Source organism: Oryctolagus cuniculus, chromosome 7 (assembly GCF_051225735.1).
Source record: "Oryctolagus cuniculus isolate XC-2025 breed Fujian yellow rabbit chromosome 7, ASM5122573v1, whole genome shotgun sequence".
NCBI classification, from domain to species: domain Eukaryota; kingdom Metazoa; phylum Chordata; class Mammalia; order Lagomorpha; family Leporidae; genus Oryctolagus; species Oryctolagus cuniculus.
In genome coordinates, this window is record NC_142873.1 from 12,611,338 (window position 1) to 12,628,429 (window position 17,092).

Below are 17,092 nucleotides of genomic sequence, written 5' to 3' on the forward strand. Positions count from 1 at the left end.
AATACAGCACTGTTTTAGTGGCAAAACCTGGGGAAACAGCACACGCATATCTAGCAACAGGAAAGTGATTACATTAAATGATACAAGCTGTGAAACAGCGTATTACACTGCATATCCATGAAAAGTACATGCTGATAGAGGACTTAGGTGAAGAACACTATGTCCTCTTTATTTCTTAAATGAGGGAGAAATTTAGACTAGCTCTGAAAGGATACTAATGAAATGAAAATATCAGAAAATTAGGGGTCCCAGCGACAGGAAGACCCTTTAGAAGGCCTGACTGAACATTCTTTTTAATAAAAAAAAAGTTAGCATTTTTTAAAGGCCACTGATGAGACTGGGAATATAATCATTTTACAACAAGGAAGATCAGTTATAATCTAGTTCGGCTTTCTCAATATCAAGAATTATGAGTTTCACATTACAAGCTACAATAAAGAAAAGCCCAGAAAAGAGAACCAATGCAGACATTTCCAAGTTCCCATTGTATTTTTCACAATTTCATCATTTGCAGTAATTTCAGTTGAAAGAAGTGATATGAACTGTGATACCTGCCAACATACTAGAGCTTACTAACATTTCTGAAAAAAAATTAAATCAAATAGCATTATAAGGAAAATCAGTCCCAGATGCAGGACAATACAGGCCCCTCCTCAGTGCCTGCAGGATGCGGGTGGGCCCCAACTTCAAGCAGCCCTAGGACTGCAGAAGTGAAGTAGGAGGGGCCGGCAGCAGTGGGTCAAAGCTCTGGCCTGAAGCGCCAGCATGCCACATGCTCCTCTTCCTAGACAGCTCCCTGCGATGGCCTGGGAAGGCCACTCATGTGGGAGACCTGAAAGAAGCTCCTAGCTCCAAAGCCAGGAGCCAGGTGCTTCTTCCGGGTCTCCCATGCGGGTCAGGGGCCCAAGCACTTGGGCCATCTAAGAGAAGCCAGGATTAAAGGAGAGCCTACAGGCAAAGCACCTTGCAGGAAGGTAACACTGAGCACAGGAGCATGTCCAACTGCAACAAGCAAGAAACAGAAGCGGCCCTGGCTCTGTGAAGCCCAAGGCAGTGAAGCAAGGATGCAAAGGCTTAACTGCTTACTCAGCCCTTAACTGCTCACTCAGTCCTTAACTGCTCAGGCCAGCAAAGGCAATCGATACAATTTTTCTACAGGAACAAAGGGTATCAAAGGTCGTAAAAATGTGAACATTTTAAGAAAGCAATTTAACTTCTTTGAGCAATGTATCCTAAAAAAATGCAATTGTCAGCTATTACAACGTTCACAATAAAACAATCCACATGTCCAAAAGCACAAAACTAACATGTATAATCCATTAAAAGTTCACACAATAAACATGTGCTATCATTTTTAAATGAAACAAAATTTTAATATTAGAAAACAGAACAATTCAAACCTCTGCTTTGGAATAACCTACAGCACAAATGTCTCTGGTCAATTCAGAGGGTGTAAAATTGTGGTTACAGCAAGCAAGGCCTCAAAACCTGTGCTGTGGTACGGCTGCCCCTCCAGCCAGTCCTACTTTTATACACTGCCTCTGCTCACTCTGCTCTCAGAAAAACTATCTGAAAATGAATGTTTCCACTCACACATCAGAAATACACCTGGAGTTCCAATCACAACTTGCTAACAATTCAAGAATACTGAAGTAAACAAACTACTCCCCTCTGAGTAAAAGAAAATGTTAAAAATTTACTGAACTATTTGTGAGTAACGCATACCCTAAACTTGGATGCTACAATCCTTTGCACATCCCTCACTCTGCTTTTTGTGTAAATATCTGTGTCCTTTAGAGTTCTGTCTGGAGCTCACACAGTTTCTCAGACAGAACACTGTCCCCTGATGATTTCACCTCACCTCACAATTTGAACTACAAATTACTTACTGAAGCACCCTCTATCTCCATCCAACTTCCAGGCCAGAACTTGAAACTGCCTGCTGTATTTCCACAAGCATCTCTAACTGAACATGGTACTAGGATGTAATCCCTTCTCCCCTCCCTAAGCTACCTCATTTCACCTCTGTTTACGAGAAGTGATCCTAGTCTCTTTCTCCCTCATCTGCAGCATCCTATCATCAGCAATCATTAATTCTGTCAACAACTCTTGAATCTGTCTCCTTCATTCAGGCTCCTTTTTTTTTTTTTTTCCCCCAGATTTATTTATTTATTTGAAAGGCCGAGTTACAGAAAGAGAGAGAGACATCTTGCATCTAGTGGTTCACTCCTCAAACAGCTGCAATGGCTGGAGCTGGGCCAATCCAAAGTCAGGAGCCAGAAGCTTCTTCCAGGTCTCTTTCTTTTAGCCCCCATTATCCTTTGTGCATAACTGCGGTTATCTCCCTCTCCCCCATGCCTTCAGCCTTTCCCTTCCTGAAAACAAAAATCAGGCAGGTCCCACACTCCTCTCCCTAAAACCTGAGTTTGTTTAGTGCATAAAACCTTTCAGTGACTCTACAAAACGCCCTCCAATCCCCTCTATCTCTGGCCCCTGAATACCTTTCTCTACCAGCATTCTCCTCTACCATTCTTACCCCTATTGCAAGTCCCCATTCCAGGCACAATCAGTGCAACCTACAGCTGATCACTTCTCCATGGCTGGGCACCTTTGTTCAGGCCATTCTTTTAATTGGAGACATTAGTGTTAATATACAAACTCTAGTAAGAATCCTAGTCCAGCATTAAAAAGCTGAAGGCATTAATGTGCTGTCATCCTGGGAACAAGAGAGACATGGGATTAGAACACAAGGAAAGCAAACTTCCTCCCTCCACCCTGGTGTAAGTCTATTTAGGAAAGTTCTTGGACAAATTTTACTTCCATACTCTCCCCCCTTCCCCATCTTGATGCATCTACTGCCTACCCTGCTATTGTCATGGTGTCCCAGTTGCATAGTCCACCTCCCCCCAACACACACACAATGCAAGGGTGGTTGAATTAAAAAGCTAAATGAGGGGCCAGTGCTGTGGTATACTGGGTAAAGCTGTGACCCGCAGTGCCTGCATACCATATGGGCACTGCTTGGAGTCCCAGCTGCTCCACTTCTGATCCAGCTCCCTGCTAATGCACCTGGGAAAACAGCAGAAGATGGCCCAAGTGCTGGGACCCCTGCACCTACACCGGATAAAGCTCCTGGCCCCAGCCCTGACCATTTTGGCCACATGAGGAGTGAACCAGCAGATGAAGATAGATCTTTCTCTCTCTCCTCTTCTCTCTCCTCTCACCCCACCCCGTTTTGCCTCTCCATCTCTGTAACTCTTTCAAATAAAAAAATGGATCTTAAAAAAAAAAAAAAAAAAAAAAAAAGTTGGGGCTGGCGCTGTGGCTTAGCAGGTAAAGCCACGGCCTGCAAAGCCGGCATCCCATATGGACACCTGTTCGAGTCCTGGCTGCTCCCATTCGATCCAGCTCTCTGCTATGGCCTGGGAAAGCAGTAGAAGATGGCCCAAGTCCTTGAGCCCCTGCAGCTCAGCACAATTCTGGCCACTGCAGCCATTGGGGAGTGAACCAGCAGATGGAATACTCTTTCTCTCTGCCTCTCCTTCTCTTTCTGTGTAATTCTGACTTTCAAATAAATAAATAAATCTTTTAAAAAAAAAAAAAGCTAAATGACACCAACAAGCAAATTTACAGTTACAAATAAATGACAGCTCCTTACAGTTCTATGAGGCTTTTTTGAAGATTATGCTTAACTCGTAACTGCCTAGTAGCATTCCAGGCAAGATAATACGAAAACGTAACAGTTTCCAAGCAGTGTAAGACAATAGTTCATTAGAAAAAGACAGCCAATGATCAGGAAGCCCTCTCTAGAAAACTGGCATTTTAAGCCAGTCCTGTAGTCCAGGACTAAGCTGTTCATAGTTTACAAACATATTTACAAACAAGGCAAAGAGCCACACAGTTTTCTCTGAGTGAACTAAGTTCTACCAAAATGTCATGAAACAATGTTGTTGACAATTTTTGCTGTTTTCAAAAAGATGTGCTGTTCATTTGAAAGGCAGAGTAACAGGAAGATGGGGAGAGGCCAAGAGAGATCTTTCATCCACTGGTTCACGCCCCAAATGCTCCCAACAGCCAGGACAAGACCGACCATGCCAGAGCAGCAAGCCAAGAACTCCATCTGGGTCTCCCACCTGGGTGGCAGGGACTCAACCCATTTGAGCCACTGCTACCATCTCCCAGGATCACACAGGGAGGAAGCTGGATCGGAAGTCAAGTAGCCAGGACTCCAACTGGGCCCCCCACTATGACATGGGTACTTCAAAAAGAGCTTTATCCATTGTGCCACAGTGCCCACCCAACAATTTTTGCTTTTTACTTTTTTTAAATTTTTTGACAGGCAGAGGGGACACTGAGAGACAGAGAGAAAGATCTTCCTTTTGCCGTTGATTCACCCTCCAATGGCTGCTGCGGCCGGCGTATCGCGCTGATCCGAAGCCAGGAGCCAGGTGCTTCTCCCGGTCTCCCATGCGGGTGCAGGGCCCAAGGACTTGGGCCATCCTCCACTGCATTCCCGGGCCACAGTAGAGAGCTGGACTGAAAGAGGAGAGACCGGGACAGAATCCAGCGCCCTGACTGGGACTAGAACCCAGGGTGCTGGTGCCGCAGGAGGAGGATTAGCCTATTGAGCCGCGGCACCGGCCTTTTTACTCGCTTTTAATATTTCCATAACCAGTACCTACTGGTTCATACAGAAGAGAAGGGAAATCCCAATTTTTAAGTCTTAACAGGCTGTTAAGCCAAGAAACACAGAATACATAAATGTCTCAGGGTACATTAACAACTTAGTAAAAACTGGCATCCTATGATAACTTTAGACTATTTCCACAAATTGATCCAAATCTGAAATGCCTTAAAACTTTTTAAGTGCCAACAGGACAGTCAAGAATTTCAGATTTTGAAGCATTTCAGAAGAGGAATACTCAACTGGTAAAGTCTATGCAAATACTCCAAAATCCAAAACCCCTCAAACACTCCTGGTCCCCAGCATTTCAGATAAGGGATACTAAAGCTGGATGGATTACTGTTTAACAAATGTCCTATAGTTCAAAGTTTCAGTACCATAAGTACTGCCACAATAACTGACTTTCCTCATTCACTTCCCTATGCACCTGTCAAATCAATTCTTTAGAATACATTTCTAAGAGCAGAATTACTGGATTAGAAAAGATGTACTGGGGGACAGTGCTGCGGCGCAGCAGGTTAATGCCCTGGCCTGAAGCACCGGCATATGGGTGATGGTTTGAGGCCCAGCTGCTCCTCTTCTGATCCAGCTCTCTGCTGTGGCCTAGGAAAACAGTGGAAGAGGGCCCAAGTCCTTGGGCCCCTGCACTCACATGGGAAACCTGGAAGAAGTCCGGCTCCTGGCTTCGGATCGGCACAGCTCCGGCCGTTGCAGCCAATTGGGGAGTGAACCATCGAATGGAAGACCTCTCTCTCTCTCTGCCTCTCTTCTCTCTATAACTCTGACTTTCGAATAAATAAATAAATCTTAAAAAAAAAAAAAAAAAGAAGAAAAGAAAAAAGATGTACCGGATGGAGTTCTTGGCTCCCTGCTCTGTCATAGTCATGACCTGACTGTTGTGAGCATGTGGGGCGTGAACCAGTGGACGAAAGCTCTCTCTGCCTCTCCCCATCTCTTTGTCACTCTGCCTTTCAAATGAACAACAAATCTTTTTGAAAAGAGCAAACATTGTCAGCAACATTGTTTCATGGCATTTTGGCACAACTTAGTTTACTCGGAGAAAACGGTGTGGCTCTTTGCCTCCTGTAAGACTCTTCTTTACCTGCTACACAACGCTGGCCCCTCATTAAGGCTCTTGATACATGCACGGTCTTCAAAAAGTTCAAATCCACATTATCTTTTAATTCCTTTTCTCCATAAACTTCTTGGAGTATCTTCAATACTGCTATAACTGTCCTCAAGGAAACTCTACCAATGTACAGTCCTCCCACCCAAAGTAACTGCAAGTGCTCACCACCAGCAAGCATTACCATCTTCTAAAGAACGTTCATCTTCACTCTTGAAAGGCAGAATGAAAAACAGAGAAAAGATCTTACATCCACTGGCTCACTCCCCAGATGCCACAACAGCCGCTGAGGGAACAAGGACCTAGGCCTCAGCCATGTTCCCTCACTGCCCAAAGGAGATAAATCCCTGCCCTTGAAACTCAATTGGGTCTCACACCCTATTGCCTTCATACCCCACCCCCCACAGCCACCTGAAAGACCAGTTCCAGGAATCCCCCTCTGCCTGCTGCCCCCACCCCACCCCATCCCCAGCCCTCCTAAAACAGAAAAAGGCCGGGCCCCTTCTGCCACGTGTTCCATCAGTGTGCATGCGGGCAGTTGGCCACCCACCTCTATGGCTTTATTTTCTCTGAATAAATTCGGTTTCGTTGTAAATTCATACGCTGCCTCCTCTCTATTCTGCACTTCTTTTTCTAACATTTTGGTGCTCCGTGTGAGGGGGCACCAATCTGCAACTCTTTTCCTAACAGCCATGGCTAGACCAGGCGGAAGCCAGGAGCCCAGAACTACTTCAGGGCTCCCACGTGGGTGGCAGGGACCCAGGCACTTGAGTCATCACTGCTGCCTCCCAGGATGCATCAGGAAGACACCATACCAGAGGCCAGCACTGAGGCGTTGCTCCACTTCCAGCCCAGCTCTGCTGTGGCCTGGGAGGGCAGGAGAAGATGGCCCAAGTCCAAGGGGGCCCCTGCACCCACATGGGAGACCCAGAGGAAGCTCTTGTCTGCTTGCTTCAGATTGGCACAGCTCAGGCTCTTGCGGCCATTTGGAAAGTAAACCAATGGATGGAAGACCTTTCTCTCTCTCTCTGCTTCTGCTTCTCTGAGACCCTGCCTTTCAAATAAATAAGGAAATCTTTAAAAACAAATAAACCAGACCAGAACTGCAGTAGCCAGGACTTAAACCCACACTCTGATATGGGATGTGGGCATAAGCAGCAGCACCCACTGCATTACAACCCCACTGGTCTGATCAACACTGGCAGTGATAGGCTATGGAGACATGCCAACAAAGAACACTACCGTGGGGCCAGCACTGTGGCATAGCGGGTAAAGCTGCAGCACCAGCATCCCATATGGGTGCCAGTTCAAGTCCCAGCAGCTCCACTTCTGATCCAGCTCTCTTCTGTGGGCTAGGAAAGCAGTAAAAAACGGCTCAAGTCCTTGTGCCCCTGCACCTGCATGGGAGACCCAAAGAAGCTCCTGGCTCCTGGCTTCAGATCGACCCAGCTCCAGCCATTGCGGTCATTTGAGGAGTGAACCAGTAGATGGAAGACTTCTCTCTGCCTCTGCCTCTCTGTAACTCTGCCTTTCAAATAAATAAATTAAAAAAAAAAAAAGACCACTACTGCTTCTCTTTCATATTGACAAATGTTGTAAGTAAAACAAGGTATCTAGAGGACATGTAGAAACTAGCTACCTTAAAGCTATTATAAAACAAGGGTCACAGTGCCTGGGTGTTGCTGCGGATTCGTTCTGAGAGGAGGAGCATGGTGGTAGCAAGAGGCGCAAAGTCACCACACAGACCCGGGAGCCAGGTGAAAGCAGGCCAGAGGCCAGCAGCCTGCAGACTCGTTCATTTCAGTTGCTACAGCAGCTTATATAGCCAAGGCAGCCAATCTGGTCAAGGGGTGGTCTATGCCCTAACCAATCACACCCTGTTGCCAGGCAGTTTCTGAAGCCATCCAATCACAGCCTGTTGCCAGGCAGGCTCCGCTGTCATGTGGTTTCCGAAACCATCCAATCACAGCCTGTTGCCAGCAGCTATCTTGGCATGGCCTTCTCATTCCACCACATTTCCTCTTTTTCGTTTATTTTTGAGCAATGGGAGGCATGATTCTTGGCCATACCATTGTTGACCCCATTTCCATGTGGTCTCCGTACGCGGCTGTGCCTGTCTTAGGTTGTCCCCCAGGGGATCTTACCCGTTGTTGACTAACCAGTGCTCAAAACGGGAGACCACAGGAGTGCTTGCTCAGATGGGGGTGGGAATGAGGAACAATGGTAATCAGGAATGGCGTGACCGCATGCAGGCTGTGGGCCGTTCTAGTGGCTGACTAGAGCTAGTGGGTATAAAACAATAACAGATGTGGCTATGGGCAGTTTCTCGGGGTAGGATGATAGGGCAGGTGCGTCAGCTAACAAGGCGGGCTCTCAGTCTTGTTCAGCTGGTTCTGGTTGGCTGTCAGTTGCAGGCTTGATGTTTCTGGCTGGTACACAAATGGGCTGTCCCACATTCTCTGGAAAGACACAAGCATATCCTCGACCCTTGGCTAGCAGAAGCCTTTCTACAGGCGTTGGAATCCAGGGCCTGAATTCTGCATCTACTCCTACATTAATGGTAAACATGTGGGTGGCATGGGGTCTAGTGGCTGCCCTGAGAGCCTGCGGTGCCCGGGGACTGCTACAAATGTGGGGATCCTCACTGGGTGTGGATGGGATGACCTCACATGGGTTACTGCCTGGAGGTCGTCTAAGTTCATCCCACAGATATTTGGGGGGTGGCCGACTAGGCATTGCTGCATTACCTGCTGTCATGTCATTTTCACTGTCCGAGCTGTCTGTAAGTCATTAACTGCTGCCTGTGAGGGAGAGGCCTGGAGTGTCAGGCTCTAATCACTTACTAATTAATTGTGTTTGGTAATCTGTGTGCGCTTCTGAGAGGGGGGTATCTTTCCCACGTTTGAGTGTTTAAGAGCGGTGCGCCATGCCAACCCTAGCCAAAGGAAAGACACGCACAGCACTGCTGCCACAATGAAGCAAATTCCTAGCACCTCAGCGGCCGATGGCATTCTGCAGGGGTTCCCTACCTTAGACGAACAGACAGTGGTGTATCCAATCGTATGTATGCCCTGTGCTTAGTGGGGGACTTCCTTAGGTCAAGGCCGTATGCCCACACGGTGTCTCCGGAGCGTCACCTCTCTCAGTGAGGAAAGATGACTTGGTTCTGAATTCTGGGATGATCGGTCCCTTATGTGAATTCGCCAGGTGAACCGAAAGTAAGAGGAGGAGCCGAGAAGCGACGTGCGCTTCTGGGCGGTGTGTGACTAACCTGGGGTTACTCAGACCGAGGACAAGGACAAGGAAAGGGGCTTAGGAGGGGGTTCTATGCTCACCCTCACAGAACTGAACAGCACACACAACACCGAGGGGCCTACCTGCCAAAAGCAAGGGGGGACCTCGAGTCCGACACACTGTCTTTCTCTCTCAGTCACACTGGCGCGCCAGATGTTGCTGTTGATTTGCTCTGAGAGGAGGAGCGTGGTAGGGGCAAGAGGCGCGGAGCCACCACACAGACCCCGGGAGTCAGGTGAAAGTGGGCCAGAGGCGAGCAGCCTACAGACTACTGCAACTTATATTAACCAAGGCAGCCAATCCGGTCAAGGGGTCTATGCCCTAACCAATCACACCCTGTTGCCAGGCAGTTTCTGTTGCCAGCGGCCATCCTGGCATGCCTTCTCATTCCACCACACCTGGGGAAGCAGAAGATGACCCAAATGCTTGGGCCCTTGCACCAGCGTGGGAGATCTGGAAGATCTTGGCTCCTGGCTTTGGCCTGGTTCAGCCATGGTTATTGTGGCCATTTGGGGATGAAACAGCAGATGGGAGACTCCTCTCTCTCTAACTCTGTCGTTCAAATACATAAATAAATCTTAAAAAAAAAAAGTCAACGTCTTCCCTACATATCAACAATGAAAAATTAGAATTTGACATTCAAAGCACAATATCATTTACATCAGCACCAAAAAGAGATACATACTTAGGTGTAGATCTAGTAAAGTATGTAGAAGGTCTATGTGAAAAAAAAAAAAGAACAAAAAAAGATTTTCCATGTTCATGAATGGTTACATTCAACTTTCAAATTGTTAGTTCTTCCCAAATTGATCTCAGATTAAACTGATCCCAACCACAATCTCAACAAGTTATTCTGAGAATACTGAAAAACTAACTCTCATGGCTCAAATGAGCCAACACAATATTAAACAAAGCAGAGAACTGACACTATCAGACTTCAGGATCTACTACAAAGCTACAGCAATAAAGATGGTGTGGTATTGGCCCAAAACAAACAAACAAGAAACAATGGAGGGGCCATGCTGTGAGAGAAGGTTAAGCCTCTGCCTGCAGTGCCCGCATCCCACATGGGTGCTGCCCCACTTCCAATCCAGCTCCCTGCTAATGCACCTGGGAAAGCAGTAGAAGATGGCCCAAGTCCTTGGGCCCCTGCACCCATATGGGAGACCTGGAATAAGCTCCTGGCGCCTGGCTTTCAGCCTTGCCCAGTGCCAGCTGTTACAGCCATTTGGGGAGTGAATCAGCCAATGGAAGATCTCTCTCAATCTCTCTCTCTCTCTCTCGTATCTCTTTCAAATAAATAAGTAAATCTTTTTAAAAAACAGAACAGAATAGGGAGCTCAGAAACAGACCCACAGAAACATCGTTTACTGAGGCAGACACTCAGCCTGGCCGTCTAGAAGCTGCTGGTGAGCCTGCATCCCACCCCAGAGTGCCTGGGTTTGAGTCCCAGTCTGTTCCGGATTCCAGCTTCTTGCAAATGTGGACCCTGGGGTGTAGCACTAAGAGCTCAAATAGTTAGGTCCTGTCACCCATGTGGGAGACCTGAACCGCGTTCTCAGACCCCAGTGTTGGCCTGGCCCAGGCCGAGCTGTTGCAGGAATCTGGAGAGTAAACCAGTACATAGGTCTGTCTCTTGAGTAAAATATAAAATCTAGACATAAATCTTACAATGTTCACAAAAATTAACTAAAAATGAATCAGCTATAAATTTAAAACAAAACTACTAGAAGATAACTGGGGAAAATCTAGATTACCTTCAACTGGATGATACTTTTTAGATACAAGACCAGAAACATGATCCATTGGGGTAAACAGGTAACAAACTGGACTTCATTAAAACTAAAAATTGGGCTGGCGCTGTGGCGCAGCAGGTTAACACCCTGAACTGAAGCACCGGCATCCCATATGGGCACCGGTTCAAGTCCCGGCTGCTTCACTTCCAATCCAGCTCTCTGCTATGGCCTGGGAAAGCAGTGGAAGATGGCCCAAGTGCTTGGGCCCCTGCACCCGCATGGAAGACCCAAGTTTTTGGGCCCCTGTACCCACGTGGGAGACCCAGAAGAAGCGCCTGGCTCCTGGCTTCGGATCGGTGCAGCTCTGGCCATTGTGGCCAATTGGGGAGTGAACCAGCGAATGGAAGACCTCACTCTCTGCCTCTTCTCTCTCAGTGTAACTCTGACTTTGAAATAAATAAATAAATCTTTAAAAAAAAAAAAAAGAACACTAAAAATTTCTTTTCTGTGAAAGACACTGTTAACAAAATGAAAAGACAAGCCACAGACTGGGAAAAATATCTGCAAAAGACCTATCTAAATAAGGACTTGTGTCGCTCCCCCTCTTCGTGGAGGAACGACACTAAACCCTGCCTAGGTTTCCTATCCGAGTCATGGCACCATTATGTCGCTCCCCCTCTTCGTGGAGGAACGACACAGGACCCTGCGCTGTTCTTTTCTTTTGTCTGCTCGGCCCTTCCCGGGTTGGCTACCGTCCCTTCCACCTCCGTGGAAGGGCGGTTCCCCCTGCCACTTTCCCCACTTCCGCGGGGGAGCGGCACACCGCCGGCCGGCTCTCTCGGGGGCTGCTCAGGTGTTCCTTCAGATAGATGTTCCCCTTAGATGTTCCTGGTGCATGTTGTCTCTCTCCTCCTTTATAGTCCTCTTCCACCAATCCCAACTCTGCTACCCACACGCCGAGTACGCTGCTCTCCTGCAATCAGGAGCAGGATCAGCTCCTGCAGGTTATTGGTTGAACTGGAGGCAGCTGCGTAGAAGCTGTTTCCTCCCTTCTCAGCGCCATATTGTGAGAAAGCAGATGCATAGAATAAGTCTTAATTCCAGTAACTTAGTCTAGTCCGAGTTGCTCCCCACAGACTTGCATCTAAAATATATACATAATATACACAAAGAACTCTATAAAGTTCTTTAGAATCAACTAACTTAAAAAAAATGGACAAAAGATCTGGACACCTCACCAAAGGACATATACACACAACATCTAAACACAGACAGGATGTTCAACACCGTATGTTATTAGGGTGTCACACATTAAAACAATGAGATTTCACTATATTAGAATGGCTAATATAAAAAACACAGATACCCACCTAATGCTGGTGAGGATATGGAAGAACAGGGGTTCTTTTACTGCTTGTAGAATATAAAATGATTCAGTCATCGTGAAAGACTGTTTTAATATATGATCCAACAAGTGCTCCCTATGTATTTACCCAAATGAGCTGAAACTTACGTCCTAAGACATATCAATATTTACAGCAGGGGCCAGTGTTGTGGAACAGCGGCCTATGATGCCGGCAGCCCATATGGGTACCCGTTAGAGTCCTGGCTGCTCCACTTCCCACCCAGCTTCCTGGTAATGCACCTGGGAAAGCAGCAGAAGATGGCCCAAATACTTGGGTCCCTGACACCCACGTGGGAGACCTCGACAGAGTTCTAGGTTACCAGCTTCCATCTGGCTGAACCAGCAGGTGAAAGATCTCTCTCTAACTCTGCCTTTCAAATAAATACATCTTATACAAATATAGCAATTTTATTTGTATCTACCAAAATCCAGAAACAACCACAATGTCCTTCAATATGAGCATCAAGAAAATTATTCAGCAAGGGGAAAAAAAGGTTTATCAAATTCCAATATGACATGGAGAAACCTCAGAAGCATATTGCTAAGAAGCCAACGCAAAAAGGTCAAAACCCACATAATCCCTGACGCCAAGAGTGAACTCTAACAGAAACTCAGGACTTTAGTTAGTAACAATGTATCAATCAATATACCAGTATATCAAGTGTAACAAAGGTGCCTACAAATACAGAAGAAGGTGTGTGTGGAACAGGAGAGATTGCGATCTCTGCATTTTCCCATCGCCCTTCCTGTAAACCTTAAGCCCCCCCCCCCCCCCAAGCACCGCATCTCTTGCCATTGGGCCTTGCTGGTCACTCTTCAGGGAGACTCACTCCCTGAGCATCACTTTCCTCCTCCCTCCCCTTCCAGGGCGTGACTTTCACCAGACCCCACCACCACCACCACCACCACCGTACAAACTCTAGAGTCCTTCCCATCCAAACTCCAAGTCCTCTTTAGTTGACAGCATTCTGAGCTACCAGTGTGCTGGGAGCCCCCCAGTCAGCAACTCTAGCTCAGATTCCTGCCCAGGTTCCAGAGGTGGACCACCCACTGCCCTGTGATACTCCACAGGAACCCAGAAAGTCCTTCCACAGCCACTTCCTCCTCTTGAAGTCTTCCCCACCCCACAGACATTTAGACTGCTCCATCTGTAACACAAGTACAACCTGCCCTGAGAGTCAACTCATGAGATGGAAACCTGTCCCAGGCCAATGAGATTTTCCGCCCTGAAAATTTGAAATTGAGATCAAACAGTCGCCACACCTGAATTAGGAAATCACATACAGCCAAAATCATGTGAGAATAAACAAGAAATCCTGTCTGCAAGGCCAAGAATGAGGAAAACGGAGGGCACACAGCTCCAGAATATTGAAAACAACTAGCCTGGTACTGATAACTTGGTATCTGATTAAGTTTCTGACTTTTGGGGCCAGAACTGTGGTAAAGCCGCCACCTGCAACGCCGACATCCCATCTGGGCGCCGGTTCACATCCCTGCTGCTCTACTTCTGATCCAGCTCTCTGCTATGGCCTGGGAAAGCAGTAGAAGATGGCCCAAGTCCTTGGGCCCCTGCACTCCTGTGGGAGACCCGGAAGAAGCTCCTGGCTCCTGGCTTTGGATTAGCTCAGCTCCGGCCGTTGCAGCCATCCTGAGAGTGAACCAGCGGATGGAAAATCTCTCTGCCTCTCCGTCTCTCTCTGTGTTAACTCTGACTCTCCAATAAATAAATCTTTTTTTAAAAAAAAGTTTCTGACTTCTACATTCTGAGACATCATCATATTCTCTCATAAACTTGTTTTTGTTTTGTCTACTAACCTAGTTTCAGTACTTGTAACCAAATGACCCCAATGAACTGCAGAAAGTGGAGGGGTGGGTGTGTGTGGTGCAGCAGTTAAGGCAGCTTCATCTCTCAGCACAGTCCCAAGGCTCTAATTCCCGGCTCCGGCTCCTGATCCCAACTTCCAGCCAGTGCAGACCCTGGGAGGCAGCAGTGATGGCTCCCATAATTGGCTCCAGCCACCCACATGGGAGACCTGGATTGCGCTCCCAGCCCCAGCCACTCCTGTCTCTCCTACCTCAATATTTAAAAAACAGACGTATAAACTGTAGTGTGCTGATGGACCAATGCTGCACAACCAAATGGAAGGAATCTATCTCAGAGACAATGTTGAGCCAAAGTCAAGCACACAGAAAGGATAAACTGCTTGTGACTCTACTTACACAAAGTAGAGGTTTGAATGGTAATCACCACTAGGAAGGAGAGATGCCAAACAGGGTGGGAGCAAAGGAAGTCTGTGGAATGCTAGGAATGTTCTTTATTTGATGAGAGAGTTGATTTACATGAGTGTGCTCAACTCTTAAAGCTGAACTCACCGTTGGGTCCCACCCAGATTCCTTTATCAGGTCAGTGCACTCCCTCCCCTAGCTGCTGTAGGGCAGCCAACACCGGCTGGCAGCAGTCACAGGCCTACTCCTACCCCAGGGCAGCCTGCAGCCACCAGCCCCAGTCCTCCTGAGGAAACAACTTGACCTTGGTGGGGCGAGGCTACAACCAGATGCTGGCAGAGTGGACTCCACCGTCCTCTACCTGCTTCCCTCACTGTTCAAGTATCTCCTCCCAGGGCTCTCCTAGAGGGCAACTACCATTGGTGACCCTTACTACATACTAAGTGTCCACCCCCATCTAAGTTTCTAAAGGTGGTGGACGAGGGTTGCTAGACAGCAAAACGTGCACTCTTCCCTGGGGAGTCTGACCAACGGTTAGTGGCTTCTTGAGAGAAGGGCTTGGCAAGAAGGACCAACTGCCATCTACAGCAGAAGCCACAGGAGCACATAAACGAACGGCACGGACCCCAAGGTGGTCACTGCCACTAGCTTGCTCTGTGAATGTGCAAACGCATTCACAATCTGCACATCATCTTCCAAACTTGAAAACCAGCAGATCTGGCCCTGAGGTTCAAGTGCCTTCCAGCTGAAAAAATCCTTTGATCTCATCTAAGAATCTTCACTAAAGGCAATCTCCTAACACTGCTCACACATTCCACCACGCCTTCCAAGAAACTAGTTTTAGTGCCCAGTTCTGCAGCCAATCAGCATCAGGCAAGCCTACAGCTTGGAAATCCATAGCACACTCCTCTCCCAACTCCCTACACAGGCCCCTTCCTCTCCCCTCAGGAACCACCAGACACAGGGACTCCTACAGCACAAGTTAAAACGCATGTTCCTATTTGCCCCGAGCACTCACTCAGGGCTCTGAGGCATTTATTCATGTATTGTATATTAATACACAATGTACTACTATACACTAAGACCGGGCAAAGCATTTTAAAGCACACTTTAGGAACTGTTTAGTAACAGGTAGCTAGTTAAGTTCAGACAAAGTTTTCACGCGGTTCAAGCTCAGGGATCACACGTTTATTTTGCATTCGACCCGGAGGTCACTCTGGAGAGTGAGGGACACTGGCCATTCCACCGACCCAACAGATGCCCGTCACCAGGGCGGGAGCGCTGATTATTCTAGAATCAGAGATCACAGAGTAATGACTGTCCGTCATGAGCAGTTAATGACACGGCTTGTCATCTATGGAGTCTCTCCATAGATGCTTCCCCAAAGCCGCTAAAAAGCACTTCCACGGTCTAGGACTCGGAGCAGGTGCCCAGCGAGGAGCCGTGTCACCATCTCCGAGATGACACAGGCTCCTGACCTTGCACAATGGACGCTACCCTGTGAGAGCAACCGTGCCCGACGGCGAACGTGACTAAGCGTCGAAAGTTCGTTTCCGAAACGCAGCTCTATCCTTTGCCCCCTTCTGCGCGGAGAGGGTACTGTCACCCTTAGCGCAAAACAGTAACCAAGTTTCCCAGGCTCTGGGGATGCCTGCGGCTTCCCGCAGCAGTGCCGGGCGACCCCAGCGCGCGCGAGCCCCTGCCGGGTGGTCCGCACCCAGGACCCGGCGCCCCCGCGGGCCCGGGGCGCCCCTCGCCCACCGCGCACGCTCGCCGCGAGAATCGGCGCGCCCCACGCCCCCGAGCCGCTCTCACCTTCCGACTCGCGCCGCCGAGGGACACCTTGGGCCTCGTTTTGAAATCCCCTTCGAAACTGAACATCTTTGCCGCTTATCCCATCTGGGAGGAGCCCGCGACCCTACTTGCAGCCCGGGCAGCGCGGAGGTCGCGGGGAGGTCTCGGGGAGAGCCCGCGGGGAGGTCGCGGGGTGGCCCTCGGGGCGGATCTCGGGCGCCCGCCCTGCCAGCCTGGGCACCGGAGGACGCAGCGGCGACCGGGAGGCGACCCCGAGCCCGAGCCCGAGCCCAGCCTCGAACCTCGGCCCGCCCAGCCCCGCCCTCGGACGGCGGGGGGAGGCGACACTGGAGGCACGGCCTTTCCTCACCTCCCCCCTCATCCACGCCTCCCGCCGCTCCGGCCGAGGCGTGGGGTGCCCAGCTGGGCCGCTGACCCCCGCTTTTGCACTGGGAGCAGCCGCCTCGGGAGGAAGATGGCGACCGGCCGCAGCTGCCGTGCGCGGCGCCGCGAGCGCGCGCGCTCACGCCATCGACGGCGCGGCGCTCCTCCCGGCACCCCCCGCGAGCGCGAGCCCGACAGCCATCGACGGCGCAGCGCTCCTTCGCCAGCGTGCGCGGCCCCGTGAGACGCGTCGCAGCCTGGAAACGGTGACCCGGGTCGTCCAGGGAGGCGGGGCGCGGGGAGGGGCCCTGACGACCGCAAGGGACACTGGGAAGCGGTCTCCTAGCTTCCAGGGTGATGCCAAACGTGACTGGCTGTAGCCAAAGAGGATCGCCTCCCGGATGCCAGTACTCACAGCTTACTTGTGGCCTGATTCTTTTTTT

The 17,092-nt window shown here is 49.1% G+C and overlaps 1 protein-coding gene across 4 annotated transcripts in view; it reads right to left on the reverse strand.

The window, feature by feature from the left end:
* Positions 1–16,776, reverse strand: part of UBE3C (ubiquitin protein ligase E3C) — a 122,853-nt gene extending 106,077 nt beyond the window's left edge. For 3 of the 4 annotated variants that reach the window (XR_016236940.1, XM_017345649.4, XM_002715019.6), the window contains exon 1: positions 16,287–16,776. Coding sequence is in view for 2 of the 4 variants with exons in the window: in XM_017345649.4 (XP_017201138.1) it covers positions 16,287–16,352 (66 nt within the window). In the remaining 2 variants the exon portion in view is untranslated. The remainder of the gene's footprint in view (positions 1–16,286) is intronic. The other variant, XM_070077217.2, reaches the window with a different exon arrangement.
* Between the last annotated feature and the right edge of the window lie 316 nt (positions 16,777–17,092).